The sequence below is a fragment of the Oryctolagus cuniculus genome, chromosome 17 (genome assembly GCF_051225735.1).
Source record: "Oryctolagus cuniculus isolate XC-2025 breed Fujian yellow rabbit chromosome 17, ASM5122573v1, whole genome shotgun sequence".
NCBI lineage: Eukaryota > Metazoa > Chordata > Mammalia > Lagomorpha > Leporidae > Oryctolagus > Oryctolagus cuniculus.
In genome coordinates, this window is record NC_142883.1 from 17,881,717 (window position 1) to 17,895,661 (window position 13,945).

Consider the following 13,945-nt stretch of genomic DNA (forward strand, 5'->3'; position numbering starts at 1 on the left):
GTGAATTTCTAAAATAAATAATTAGCTAGAGTAAACTGGCAAGTGATCTCCATATTATTCCAAAAGTACCTTGGAAGGGATGGGCAGCACTAGGCATGCATGCATGCCATAGCAGGGGAGCTGGGTTTGAGTCCTGGCTCTGTTCCCAATTCCAGCTTCCTACCAACGCACATCTTGGGAGGCTGCAGATGAGGGCTCAGTGCTTGGGTCCTTGGCATTCACATGTAAGACCTGGATTAGGTTCTGGGCTCAGGACTAAAGCTTGGCCCAGCCCTGGCTGTTGCAGGCATTTGAGGAGTAAACCAGCAGCTAGGAGATATAGATGTCTGTCTCTCTGCCTTTGGTATGAAATAATTTTTTTTTTAATTTTTATTTTTTTTGACAGGCAGAGTGGACAGTGAGACAGAGAGGAAGGTCTTGCTTTGCCGTTGGTTCACCCTCCAATGGCCGCTGCGGCCGGCGCACCACGCTGATCCGAAGGCAGGAGCCAGGTGCTTCTCCTGGTCTCCAATGGGGTGCAGGGCCCAAGCACTTGGGCCATCCTCCACTGCACTCCCGGGCCACAGCAGAGAGCTGGCCTGGAAGAGGGGCAACCAGGACAGAATCCGGCACCCCGACCGGGACTAGAACCCGGTGTGCCGGCGCCACAAGGCGGAGGATTAGCCTATTGAGCCGTGGTGCCGGCCAAAATAAATTTTTTAAATGTTTCTGAAAAGAACCATAAAAGTACTTTGATATCTTTTGTTAAAATTTATCCATTTAATTATAGTAACTAATACACAGTGTATATAATACCCAAAGCACAGTCATTATCATACAAAGTTAGAAATAAAGTATCAAAACTTGTAAGTATTTTAAAAATAAAGCACTTTGGTTAGCACAATCAATAGCCATCCTTTTTATGAAAATGTTTGCTGCTCATTTAGTAGTAGCAATAGCACAAGCTCTGTTAAGGGATACTTAAAAGAGTTGTGAGGATAGGCCCGCGCCGCGGCTCAATAGGCTAATCCTCTACCTTGCGGCGCCGGCACATCGGGTTCTAGTCCCGGTCGGTGTGCCGGATTCTGTCCCGGTTGCCCCTCTTCCAGGCCAGCTCTCTGCTGTGGCCCAGGAAGGCAGTGGAGGATGGCCCAAGTGCTTGGGCCCTGCACCCCATGGGAGACCAGGACAAGCACCTGCTCCTGCCATTGAATCAGCGCGGTGCGCCAGCCGCAGCGTGCCAGCCGTGGCGGCCATTGGAGGGTGAACCAACGGCAAAAGGAAGACCTTTCTCTCTGTCTCTCTCTCAATGTCCACTCTGCCTGTCAAAAAAAAAAAAAAAAAGAGTTGTGAGGAGCCAGTGCTGTGGCATAGCAGGTAAAGCTGCCATTTGCAGCATTAGCACCCCATATGGGCACTGGTTTGAGTCATAGTTGCTCTACTTCCCATCCAGCTGCCTGCTAATGCACCTGGGAAAGCAGTGGAAGATGGCCCAACTCCCTGGGCCGCTGCACCCACATGGGAGACCTGGATGAAGCTCCTGGCTCCTGGCTTTGGAATGGCCAAGCCCTGACCATTGCAACCATTTGGGGAGTAAACAATTGATGGAAAATCTCTCTGTATCTCTCCCTCTCTCTCTAACTCTGCCTTTCAAATAAATAAATCTTTTTTTAAGGAGTTGAGGGATATTTAAATTTTAAAAGATATATTCAAATCTAAAATGAAATGACCCTGAATCTTTATTTTACAGATGTTTTTGCGCTTGCTTCAGCAATTAAAGAGATGTGTGTGGCAACGCGGAAAGCACGCACTACTCTGTGGTGTGCACTGCAAATGACCTTGCCCAAAACAGCCAGTGCAGCTGGTCAAGCAGACGTGGAAAAGGCTTTGCAAGATATCATCAACTGCGAAGATAAAATCCATGAAAATATAAGTAGTAGCAATCCAATGAACCAGCGAGGTGAAACAAACAAACATTAAGGAAATGCCAGCACAAAGAAGAAAAAGCTGATAAGTTAATGTATCAAGACATGCTAAAAACATTTTAATGAACTTGTCAAACTTTCAGTACATTAATTTTTCTTCCGGATTTGAAGTTAATATCTTAATGAAGTCTAACTTCTATTTTAAAATCTTTTTGGAATGAATCAGATAGAGTTTAAAGTGAACTCAAAGGTAAAAGTTGACTACTCAAGAGTTCTGAGTAGTCAAAGATAACAAGTTTGCTTAAGTATATTAGTATTTCCTAACAGCTAAAATATTGTTTAAACCCATTCTGCAGTGCAGGTAAATGCAAATATGAAATTCTAGGAGATAAGTTTCATTTAGTTCTGCTTTAGTAAGTATAATTCCAAATAATGAATCTAAGTGACTGTAACCCAATTATGGCTACAGTCTAGTAACCAAGACAAGTTTTGATTGTGATATAAAAGTGTTTTCCTTACAAAACTGGATAATACCTAGGGAACAAAGGAAAACAAAAATAAACCCAATATTCATGTAAAAATTTAAAATACTACCATATTTATAAATTTGAAATCTTAGTGCCTAAGTATATGGAGGGAAATGCATCTGATTCTCCTAAATTAGTGATAAAAGTGCCAGTGTAAAAACCATGCAAGTTACTGAATATAAAACCTGTTCAAATCATTTGTGTATATTATTTAAAATTTAATTATACTATCAATTAATAATTCCAATTTTAAAGTATTTAAATTGAATCAAAACAAAACAGTTCCTTTATCTGGATCTTTTAGACTTGATGCACAGTAACTAGAATAATGACTATTGTTTTAATACCCTTAGTTTCCTGCCTTTTATGAGGGTATCACGAAGTTCTAAAATGTATTTTTTAAGGTTAATCTTTAACTAGTTTAGTTTGCAATTGGTTAGTGTATATTTGTGTAGTTGTGTTCATTAGTTTACTTCTGTATTTTTTTTAAAAAAAAAAAGAACTCTTGAAAGCTTGGCTTTTTCTGTTTCTCATGACTTACTATCTTTGTATGGAACCCGAGTAATTTATTCATTAATATGAAATGTTGGTATTATGTGACTCAGAAGATCTTGGGTTTTAAACATTTCTAGCATGAGTTAAACTAAAATATAATGTACTGATGAAATTTAATTGAAATATCCTTGACTAGAAACACTAATGTTTTAAATGTTGGTGTTTTTCTTGGTTTTAGAAATCCTGGTATTAAAAAAGAGTGTAATCACACCACATAAATTTTCTTTAGATGATGTGCGGAAGAAACTGATTGAGAATGCAGGAGTAACTGTAGGGAGAAACATTTTGATCACTGATATATGCCTTAGAGCTACCCAGATGAATTACACTGAGGGTAATCAATAAAGTAGATCACCCCACCACAGTCCCTGCATAGAGAGTGGTTAAGTTTGACATAAGACATGTTGGATGTTATGAAAACAAATATTGTACTGAATTTATTCTCTCAGGAAAAAATAAATTACTTTGTTGAAAATACTTTTTTTTTTGGTTTTGTTTTGTTTTGTTTTGTTTTTTGAGAAACAGAGACACAGACAGATGGGGGGAGACGGCTGGATATCCCATCAAATTGTCAGTCAGTCCCCAATTTGCTGCAATAGCTGGCACTGGACAGGGACAAAGCCAGCAGTTGGAACTCAATTCAGGTCTCCCACGTGGCTGGCAGGAATTCAGCTACTTTGAGGCATCACTGCTGTGTCCCACAGTCTGCATTACCAGGAAACTGAAATCAGGAGCTGGAGCTGGAAATTGAAACCCCAGATACTCCAATGTGGGATGCAGGCATCCTAACCAGTGGTTTAACTGTATGCCAAAGGCCTGCCCCTAATTTCTTTTTTTTTTTTCTTACATTTGTATTAGTTTTTAACCTTAAGAGTCACTCATGTTAGAAAACCAAAGAAATTTAATTCGTAAGAACTTGGTGGTAAATAAATAAATGCCATTCAGATATCTCCTGGGATCTAACTTCAAAGATAAAATTTTGCTCTGCTGTTACGCCAATGCAGGCAAATCAAAATAAAATTTCTGGGGGCAGCCGGCGCCGCGGCTCACTAGGCTAATCCTCCGCCTAGCGGCGCCGGCACGCCGGGTTCTAGTCCCGGTCGGGGCGCCGGATTCTGTCCCGGTTGCCCCTCTTCCAGGCCAGCCCTCTGCTGTGGCCAGGGAGTGCACTGGAGGATGGCCCAAGTGCTTGGGCCCTGCACCCCATGGGAGACCAGGAAAAGCACCTGGCTCCTGGCTCCTGGCTCCTGCCATCGAATCAGCGCGGTGCGCCGGCCGCAGCGGCCATTGGAGGGTGAACCAACGGCAAAGGAAGACCTTTCTCTCTGTCTCTCTCTCTCACTGTCCACTCTGCCTGTCAAAAAAAAAAAAAAAAAAAAAAATTTCTGGGGGCTGGTGCTGTGGCATATCGGGTAAAGCTGCCACCTATAGTGCTGGCATCCCATATGGGCGCTGGTTTGAGTCCCAGCTACTCCAGTTCCATCCAGCTCTCTGCTAATGTGCCTGGAAAAGCCTTGGAAGATGGCCCTGCCCCCACGTGGGAGAACCAGAAGAAGCTCCTGGCTTTGGATCAGCCCAGCTCCAACCATTGTGGCCCTTTGGGGAGTGACCTAGCTGATGGAAGACCTCTCTCTCTGCTTCTGCCTCTCTGCCTTTTTTTTTTTTTTTTTTTTTTTTTTTTGGACAGGCAGAGTTAGTGAGAGAGAGAGAGAGAAAGGTCTTCCTTTTCCATTGGTTCACCTCCTAAATGGCCGCCACTGATCCAAAGCCAGGAGCCAGGTGCTTCTCCTGGAACAGAACCGGTGCCCTGACCGGGACTAGAACCTGGGGTGCTGACGCCGCAGGCGGAGGATTAGCCTAGTGAGCCGCAGCGTCGGCCAAAACTTTTTTTAAAAAATAAATTTTCTGAGGAAGCTTTACATAAAAGACCAGTCCAGGGGCAGGTGTCTGGCTCAACTGTTCAGTCATCGTTCAGAACACCTGCATCCCATGTTGAAGTGTCTGGTTCAAGTCCTGTCTACTCTGCTTTCCAATCCAGCTGCCTGCTATAACTGCTAAAGCAGCAGAAGACAGCTCAAGTGCCATTCAAGAGGGAGATCTGGTTTGAGATCTGGGCTCTTGGCTTTGGCCTGGCCCAGCCCTAGCTGTTGCAGGCATTTGGGGAGTGAACTAGTGCATGGAAGACCTTTCTCTCTCTCTCTCTCTCTCTCTCTCTCTCTGCCATTCAAATACAATGAAAATAAAAATTTTAAAACACCAAGTCCATTAAATAAAACCAAACACAAAATTTCTTTAAAATCTTGCTGATCAATCATGTCACTCAGCAGGTAATTAAACTAGCTGGTTGTCCCTATCTATGGTATGTCCTCTGACAGATGGTTCTTATTGTACTAAATTACAACCCATGGAAACATTTTGAAGTTACCACAAAAGTTGTAATGAGGGGCGCAGCAGGTTAAGCCACTGTTTGCAGCACCAACATCCCATATAGCCATCAGTTCAAGTCCTGGCTGCTCCACTTCCGATTCAACTCTGCTACAGCGCCTGGAAAAGCAACAGAAAATGGCCCAAGTACTTGAGTCCCTGCATCCCTGTGGAAGACCCACATGTGCCTCCTGGCTTCTGATCAGCTCAGCTCCAGCCGCTGTGGCTGTTTGGGGAGTGAACCAGCGGATGGAAGATCTCTCTCTAACTCTGCCTTTCAAATAAATAAATCTTTTTTTTTTAATTGCAATGAAATGTAACCATTTGTACTACAAAAGAATTTGGTGTACTCATTTCATAGAAAAACATGTATGTAAGGTATTTGAAAATTATTCCATCACTGTCCTTTCCACTTGAACAATCTGCTACTATAAAGTTTTAGACGATTGGGAATTAATGTTATGACTGAAAATCCAAATTTGGCCTAAAACTCATTTTAAAAAAAGATTTATTTATTTGAAAGGCAGAGTTACAGAGAGGCAGAAGGGGAGAGAGAGTCTTCCATCCGATGGTTCACTCCCCAGATGGCCACAACAGCTGGAGCTGAGCTGATTCAGAGCCAGGAGCATCCTCTGGGTCTCCCCTGTGGTTGCAGAGGCCCAAGGACTTGAGCCATCTTCTACTGGCTTCTCAGGCCATAGCAGAGCTGGATTGGAAGTGGAGCAGCTGGGACTCAAACCGGCACCCATATGGCATGTTGGCACTGCAGGCAGTGGCTTTACCCACTACACCACAGCCCCAGCCCCATAAAACTCAATCTTAACATATAAAATATAGTTATTTGTCCTTAGAAATATTTAATTTTTTTTTTGAGAGACAAGCAAGTGAGAGAGCTCCCATCTGCTAGGTGTGCCCCAGATGCCTCATCAGCCACCAGGAGCCAGAAACTCAATCCAGATCTCCCACCTGAGCGGCAGACACCCAGCCACTTGAGCCACCACTGCCGCCTCCCAGGGCTCACATCACCAGAGAGCTGGCATTCAGAGCCGGAGCTGGCGCAAACCCAGGCACTGTGAAGCGGGACGCAGGCGTCCTGGCCAGCAGCTTAGCCACCAGGCTACGTGCCCGCCCTGGAACGTTGAACAGTTCATACATAAACTGAGTTCAGAGGGTAACTTTACTCAAAGCCTAACGAGATGATTTTTTGGTTTAAACAGCCCTTTGAGAGTGTACACTTAACTGACGTATAGAGTGCCAACAGGAAGTCTGCAGCGAGTACCCTTTCAGGGTCCACGCATAAAACCTAACTAATTCAGACACCAAAATGAAGGTGAGAACAAACTAAAATCCCAAAATAAGAGTTCCTGAATTAAAAACTCTGTCATATACCACCCATACCCACAGCCTGTGGCTACCATACAAAGGACTAAGACTTCACTATTACTTCAAAGCCAATTTACTGATGCCCCCAAAACCACTGCAATCTTTCTGATCTCCTAATTCCTACTTCACAAAAAGAAAAAAGAGAGCTTATTGGATTCCAAGGAAAAGAGGTTCCACTAATATAGGCTTCAGGGCTAATCAAATCAAAGCCCAAGAGGTGCAGCTGGTTAGGCTGCGGCTCGGAACACCCACATCCCATGGCCGCATGTCTGGGACTAAGTCCCATCTAGCTCCCGGCTTCTGCGCCTGGAAGGCACCTGAGTCCGAGCACCCACATGGGAGCCCCGCACGCAGTTCCTGACTCGGCTTCAGCCTGGTCCAGCCCCAGCTCTCACAGGCATTTGAGTGAACTGGGGGATGGAAACCCCTGTCTCCGTCTCTCCCTCTGTCACTGTGCCTTTCAAATAACATAGAATGAAAACCCATTCTGAAGTGACTATCCGCAGACTTCCCATGGATAGCTAGAAAGAATCAGAGTAAGACAGAAGGTGATGACTTAAAATTAGTTTATTTTTTTAAAAAAAGGTGGGTTTTAAAAATTATTTTTTCAATGCCACGGTTATAGGAGTGATTTAAGAGGTAACACATCTCCTTTTCCTTAACCATGCTTTTTTTTTTTTTTTACCTTCTGCACAAAGGTAAGATTTTGTTACTCTCACAGTTAATGATATAAAACAGAAGTCAACAAACTTTTTCTCTAAAGGGCCAGATGGTAAACAGTTTAGATCTTATGGGCCACATATGGTATGTCATGTAGTCTTTCTTCTGAAATCCTTTAAAAATGTAAACTCCATTTTTTAGTTTAAACCATACAAAAACCGACTGAGCCAAATGTGGCCTGTGGGTGGCAGCTGCTGAGCCCGGCGTAAAACATCTACTTTGTCTCACGGAGAGGTCGTGGTGGTCAGGCTTCCCCGCAGTCTGCTCTCTGGAAGCCAAGCTGAGCAGGGTGCGCGTGTGGGGCTCCGGCCCATCGTAGAAGCGGGGGTTCCTGCTCGCTGCGGCCTCCCAGCCTCTCACTCACTCGCTCAACAGGCGTCATGAGCACCTACTGTGTCCACTCGTAAAACCCGTGTGCTAGCAGACATTTCCAGTGTTTTTTCCTTAAAAGGGCAATGCCCCCAGCTTCTCTACATCAGGAGTTACTGGATCTGAAGTTCTCTACCAGCACTCGAGGGCATTCATGATTATAACAAAACCAATCTAGTAGCAATGATATCCGTGCACCCAGTACTGACACATCCTTTTAGAACAAAGTCACCGCCTAGTGAGGAAAAACACGTAGCTATCGCGTATGACAAAGACACTGCTTTCTTCCATAGGCTGAACCCAGTTTTTTTTTTTTTAAATTCTGAGATCTAAAACACCTCCAAATAATTTCCATTTCCTAGTTTCCTGCCATGTATCGTAACGCCTGCATCCAGGTGGGGCTCTCCGTTCGCTGTTTCATGTCTGGGGTGTAGGCTGCCTGCGCTCACTCCCACCTTTCATCCAGGGATGAGCGCCCAAGAGCCTGCTCCTTCAGGATGCAAACCGCAACACTGAGCTTCCCGGGACCTCCTGCCATTTATCCAAGGTGAAGGAAGACTTTAAAGTGGCCCAAAGGAGCACAGGATTTCAGTATTAAAATAGAAAAGCTGTCTCTACTCCAGATCTTTGGTACAGACATCAACTGTGATAATGCGACTGCCCACACCACCGAAACATGGCACGTGTTGTAATGAGGTGACCGCGCCTTGCCTTGTGCCCACGTGAACAGAGGGAGAAAAGCCTTGGGGAACCTGGGCACCGACCTCGCGCGGCCCTGGACTCCGCGTGCGCAGCCGGCTCTCCCTCCGCGTGCGGCGGCGGCTATCGCTTCCGCTCTCCTCTCTGTGTGCGCTTCTTCTCTTTCTCCTTGCGCTCCTGCTTGGCCAGTTTGTCCCTCTCCCTCTGCAGCCTGTCCTGTTCCTTCTTCCTCTGGGACTCATCCCGCAGCGAGTCTCGCTCCAGGCGGCGGGCGTTGAGGACGTCTTCCACGTTGGTGTTGCGGAACAGCGCTACGGATGAGTTAAGGGACCAGCGCGCAGGCCGCGGCCGGCCGGCGCCTCGACTCATCCCGGCTCCCCCTCACCGCCCAGCCCCAGGTGCGCCCTCTGCCTGGTCTTCAAAAGAAGAAATCCTGATGATATTTATTTTTGACCTACTGGGAAACCTTAAAGCTGCCATCAGAGAAATCCTCACAGGTCCCTCCAAATAAAAATCTGTCAGACTTAACTAAACCTGCATTTTAAAATATGGATCAAAATGAAATTGCGTTCCAGAGTAAGCACTCCATTACTCAACAGCAACACACTGCGGAGGCATCTGGGCTGGCTACAGGGAACGGAGCGCCGTACCTGGCACGAGTAAACCGTCTGAACCTTACTGAACTATCAGGGTGCTTCTCTCCTAGACGACTGGGGCCTACATGAAAGTCACGTTCTAACAGCCAGAACGCTGCATTTCTGATATGAGCTAAGTTTAACAACAGCTAGAAAACACCTGCGCCCTCATTTCTGGAAACTTCAACAACAGAACTCGCTCGTGCCCGAGGGGCTTCTCTCTGCTCCTGAAGCACGACTTTGTCCCTCCGCTGCCTCACACCGAGCGGGTCTCCCACCAAGCCGCCTCCTCTCCGAGAACCCCCCGACCCGTCCCCCTGCAATGGCCGCGACCTGCAGCCCTCCCAGGGAGCCCCTGCCCACGAGGCGTCGCTGTGAGGGCCCTTCCTCAGCGCGCGGCTCTCTCTCCCTACTCTGAGGTTTCGGGGAACAAAGACAACACTTCAGCAGTACTTTAAGGGCACAGCGCTGTCAACTCCCAGCTGCATACAGGGAGCTCGGCGCCTTGCCTTCCCTTGAAGTCCTCTCCAAGCTAACCCCTTCGCGGGCCTCGTAAGCTGTTTCTCTGGAGAAAGCTCTTGGTAGACTGACTCGGCAGTGTCCCAGGCACAGGGCTCCCGTGCTGGCAGGACCGAGTTTCTGGAAGTAAGGGCCGCCCTCAGCGACCAGAGCAAGAGGAAAATCACCCCTCGAGGGGCTCCGTGGAGACACGCGGGGACGGACACAGAGGAGGATACATCTGTCAGAACCGATGTTCACCGAGGTAGCACCGGAGTCCTCCTTCTCATCGGCATCAGTGAGTGAGGTTAAGGTCAAGTGGAAAATAGAGGTGGCCCACCCAACCCAGCTGCAGGAGACGCCGGCACACCAGCGCAGTAGGCGCACTGCCAGGGTGTGAGGGCACACCAGGAGGGTCCACCCGGGAAACCCAGCTCAGGGGCGCTCAGTCAGAGCTTCTGTAAGGTCACTGTTGGCGCAGGTAGGTTCCCACATTACCTGAACTAGGGATGGCGAGACGACAAAGGGTGGCTCCCAGACCCCTGGGAACCACAGCTCTGTCAACCCCAACAAGAAAAGCCAGGAGGAAAAAAACTAAGAGAAACCAGCCGCAAAGAGCCCAAGAATCTTTTCTAAGTGAGTATGAAATAGCCGACGTTTCTGGGATGACAGCCATTGCACAACGTGCCACATACTCCATTCAAGTGCAATCAGTAGACTAAGTATTCCCTAAATTATCACTTCAAATCCATAGGGAACTAAACCACCTGTACTAGGCATGCTGTCTTTACACATAGTTCCCACTCAGATTCCAGATATATTACAGCGTTGCCTAGGGGGTTCAGCCTTCCTTTTTTTGTTTGTTTTTAAAGATTTTATTTATTTATTTGAGAGGTAGAGTTACAGACAGTAAAAGAGAGAGACAGAGAGAAAGGTCTTCTGTGGGGAGCAACTCGGACTAGACTAAGTTACTGGAATTAAGACTTATTCTATGCATCTGCTCTCCCACAATATGGCGCTGAGAAGGGAGAAACAGCTTCTACACAGCTGCCTCCAGTTCAACCAATAGACTGTAGGACCTACTCCTGATTGGAGGAGAGCAGCGTACTCGGCGTGTGGGTAGCAGAGTTGGGATTGGCGGAAGAGGACTATAAAGGAGGAGACAACATGCACCAGGAACATCTAAAGGGAACATCTATCTGAAGGAACACCTGTGCAGCCCCCGAGAGAGCCGGCCAGCGGTGTGCCGCTCCCCCGCGGAAGTGGGGAATGTGGCAGGGGGAACCGCCCTTCCACGGAGGTGGAAGGGACGGTAGCCAACCCGGGAAGAACCAGCAGCTAACCCGGGGAGGGCCGAGCAGACAAAAGAACAGCGCAGGGTCCTGTGTCGTTCCTCCACGAAGAGGGGGAGCGACATAATGGTGCCGTGACTCGGATAGAAAACTTAGGAGGGAAGAAACGGGAAGAACTGGGAAAATATCGGAGAGAGAGACTAGCAAACAGCCTTGGGAAAAGCCGGACGAAAAAGGTGCCAGAAGAAGCTATTGAAAGCCTAGGCATAGACTCAGATATGGACTACGGGGGGAAGCTGGGAGAAATCTCTAAGGGCGAAAGCGAAAGTGAAAGCTAGAACAAACAGACTCGGATACGGACTGTGGGGAGAAGCCAGGAGAAATGAGGGAGGAATATTGTTGGAAGAAAAGTTAGGAAACATACCGGGTAGAGAAAAAAGTTAGGGAGGATGAAGCCGCGAGTGCAGGCCGAGGCGGAGACGTAAGCCAGCTTGGAATTCTTCAAGTCAGCCCAGGGAGCAAAAGGCGAAAATCTGGAACCAGAGGCAGAGATGTGGGCCGCCAGGTTGGAATTCGCCAGGTTAGTCCGGGGAACTTGGACTGAATGCTGGTGGTGGCGGAAACGTAAGCTACACTGTGTGATTCGCGGAAGCCGCCTCGTGCAGAGAGAGCACGGGGCGTGAATAGATAGGGAACGCGGGGCTGGCGCGAGGCCGTGGTGCAGGCGCGAAGGGCGTGGAGACCGCGGAGTGTGCGCGCGAAGCCGAGCCACGCAGAGCCGGGAGCCCGCCGCAGGGCGGGCGCCGGGAAGCCGCGCAGATGAGAGAAGCGTGGGCTGAAGCGGCTCAGAGCCGGGAAGCCGCCGAGAGGCAGCCTCAGGGCGGGCGCTGGGAAGCCGCAGGGATAAGAGAAACAGAAGTTTAGAAGTAAAATGAGAGAAATAGGAATGCTGGCAGATAGAAGTAAAATGGGAGAGATAGGAATGCCCGGAGGTAGAGAAATAGAAAAAAATAAGGCCTCCCCTCAACATGGCAATGAGAGAGCTTGGATTCAGTCTGCCTGATTAGGGAGGTGGTGAGCACCTGCGGGCGGCTAGCAGCTTATGCGCCGCAGGTCACCGAAGACGGGCACGAATTAACATCAATAAGTCTTCCCACAATACGGCAACGAGAAGGCTTGGATTCGGTTTGCCTGATTGGTAGGGCTTGTAAGCACCTGTGGGCGGCTGCAGGTCACCGAAGACAGGCACGTTATCAACATAAGTCTCCCCACAATAAGGCAATGAGAAGGCTTGGATTCGGTTTGCCTGATAGGGCTTGTAAGCACCTGCAAGCTGTTCTAGCAGAGCAGAGCATGCGCTGCAGGGCACCGAACTCAGGCACGCATCAGCGCCTAAAAACCTCCTCACAACATGGCGAAGAGAGGGCCCGGATTCGGTTTGCCTGATTGATAGGACTTGTAAGCACCTGTGGGCAACTCTAGCAAGCAGAGCAGAGTGTGTGCCGCGGGGCACCGAAGACAGGCGCGTATCAACGCCAAAAATAAAAAGAAAGGGGGATCTGTGGGGAGCAACTCGGACTAGACTAAGTTACTGGAATTAAGACTTATTCTATGCATCTGCTTTCCCACAATATGGCGCTGAGAAGGGAGAAACAGCTTCTACACAGCTGCCTCCAGTTCAACCAATAGACTGTAGGACCTACTCCTGATTGGAGGAGAGCAGCGTACTCGGCGTGTGGGTAGCAGAGTTGGGATTGGCGGAAGAGGACTATAAAGGAGGAGAGAGACAACATGCACCAGGAACATCTAAAGGGAACATCTATCTGAAGGAACACCTGTGCAGCCCCCGAGAGAGCCGGCCAGCGGTGTGCCGCTCCCCCGCGGAAGTGGGGAATGTGGCAGGGGGAACCGCCCTTCCACGGAGGTGGAAGGGACGGTAGCCAACCCGGGAAGAACCAGCAGCAAACCCAGGAAGGGCCGAGCAGACGAAAGAACAATGCAGGGTCCTGTGTCGTTCCTCCACAAAGACGGGGAGCGACAGTCTTCCATCTGCTGGTTCACTCCCCAGATAGTCACAATGGCCGGAGCTGAGCCGATCCAAAGCCAGGAGCCAAGTGCTTCTTCTGGGTCTCCCACGTGGGTGCAGGGGCCCAAGGACTTAGGCCATCTTCCACTGCTTTCCCAGGCTACAGCAGAGAGCTGGATCGGAAGAGGAGCAGCCAGGACTAGAACTGGCACCCATATGGGATGCCAGCGCTGCAGGCGGAGGATTAACCTACTGCACCACAGTGCCAGCCCCAGCCTTTGTTTTAACTACGTAGTCACATTAAAAAAAAAAAAAAAAATCAAATGTAATTGCTCCAAATTTAGGGAATGCCTCACCCAAAAATATCCAGGTTCTAGTCCTAGTTTTGCCACTAATTCTCTGAATGTCTCTTATCACTTACTCATCTCTTAGTGCCTTCAGTTTCCTTTCTATCCAGGAAAGAATATAAAAACGGATTATATATGTGATAGTACACAGTATAGAAAAGTGTCGGGCCAGCGCTGTGGCTTAGAAAGTGAAGCCTCCGCCTGCAGTGCCAGCACCCCATATGGGCACCAGTTCAACTCCTGGCTACTCCACTTCCAATCCAGCTCCCTGCTGTGGGCCTGGAAAAGCAGAGCAGGATGGCCTAGGTGCTTGGGTCCCTGCACCCACATGGGAGACCCAGATGACGTTCCTGGTCATCACAGCCACTTGGGAAATGAACCAGCAGATAAAGATCTCTCTCTCTCCTTCTCTCTCTCTCTCTCTCCCTCTCTCCCTCCTTCTCTTTCTGTATTTCAGACTTTCAAATAAATAAATAAAATCTTTAAAAGAATTTTCAAAAAAGCAAAAGCAAAAGCAGAGTGTGATACAAGCACAAGGAACCACAGCTCTACCTTAGCTTCTGAAA

General features: G+C 48.1%; 2 protein-coding genes across 4 annotated transcripts in view; one reads left to right on the forward strand and one right to left on the reverse strand.

The window, feature by feature from the left end:
• MEIOC (meiosis specific with coiled-coil domain) overlaps nucleotides 1–7,692 on the forward strand; it is a 27,071-nt gene extending 19,379 nt beyond the window's left edge. Inside the window, exon 8 of the mRNA XM_008271633.5 lies at nucleotides 1,730–7,692. Within this exon, the coding sequence (XP_008269855.2) occupies nucleotides 1,730–1,959 (230 nt within the window). The 3' untranslated portion in view covers nucleotides 1,960–7,692. The remainder of the gene's footprint in view (nucleotides 1–1,729) is intronic.
• Nucleotides 1–13,945, reverse strand: part of CCDC43 (coiled-coil domain containing 43) — a 42,014-nt gene that overhangs the window by 17,891 nt on the left and 10,178 nt on the right. The window contains exons 4-5 of one of the 3 annotated variants that reach the window (XM_002719447.6): nucleotides 9,954–10,012; nucleotides 7,343–8,892 (exon numbers count right to left, since the gene is read on the reverse strand). The exons of the other annotated variants lie outside the window; for them this stretch is intronic. Coding sequence (XP_002719493.5) covers nucleotides 8,705–8,892; nucleotides 9,954–10,012 — 247 coding nt within the window. The 3' untranslated portion in view covers nucleotides 7,343–8,704. Of the gene's footprint in view, nucleotides 1–7,342; nucleotides 8,893–9,953; nucleotides 10,013–13,945 lie in introns of those variants that run through there. 3 annotated transcript variants of the gene reach the window in all.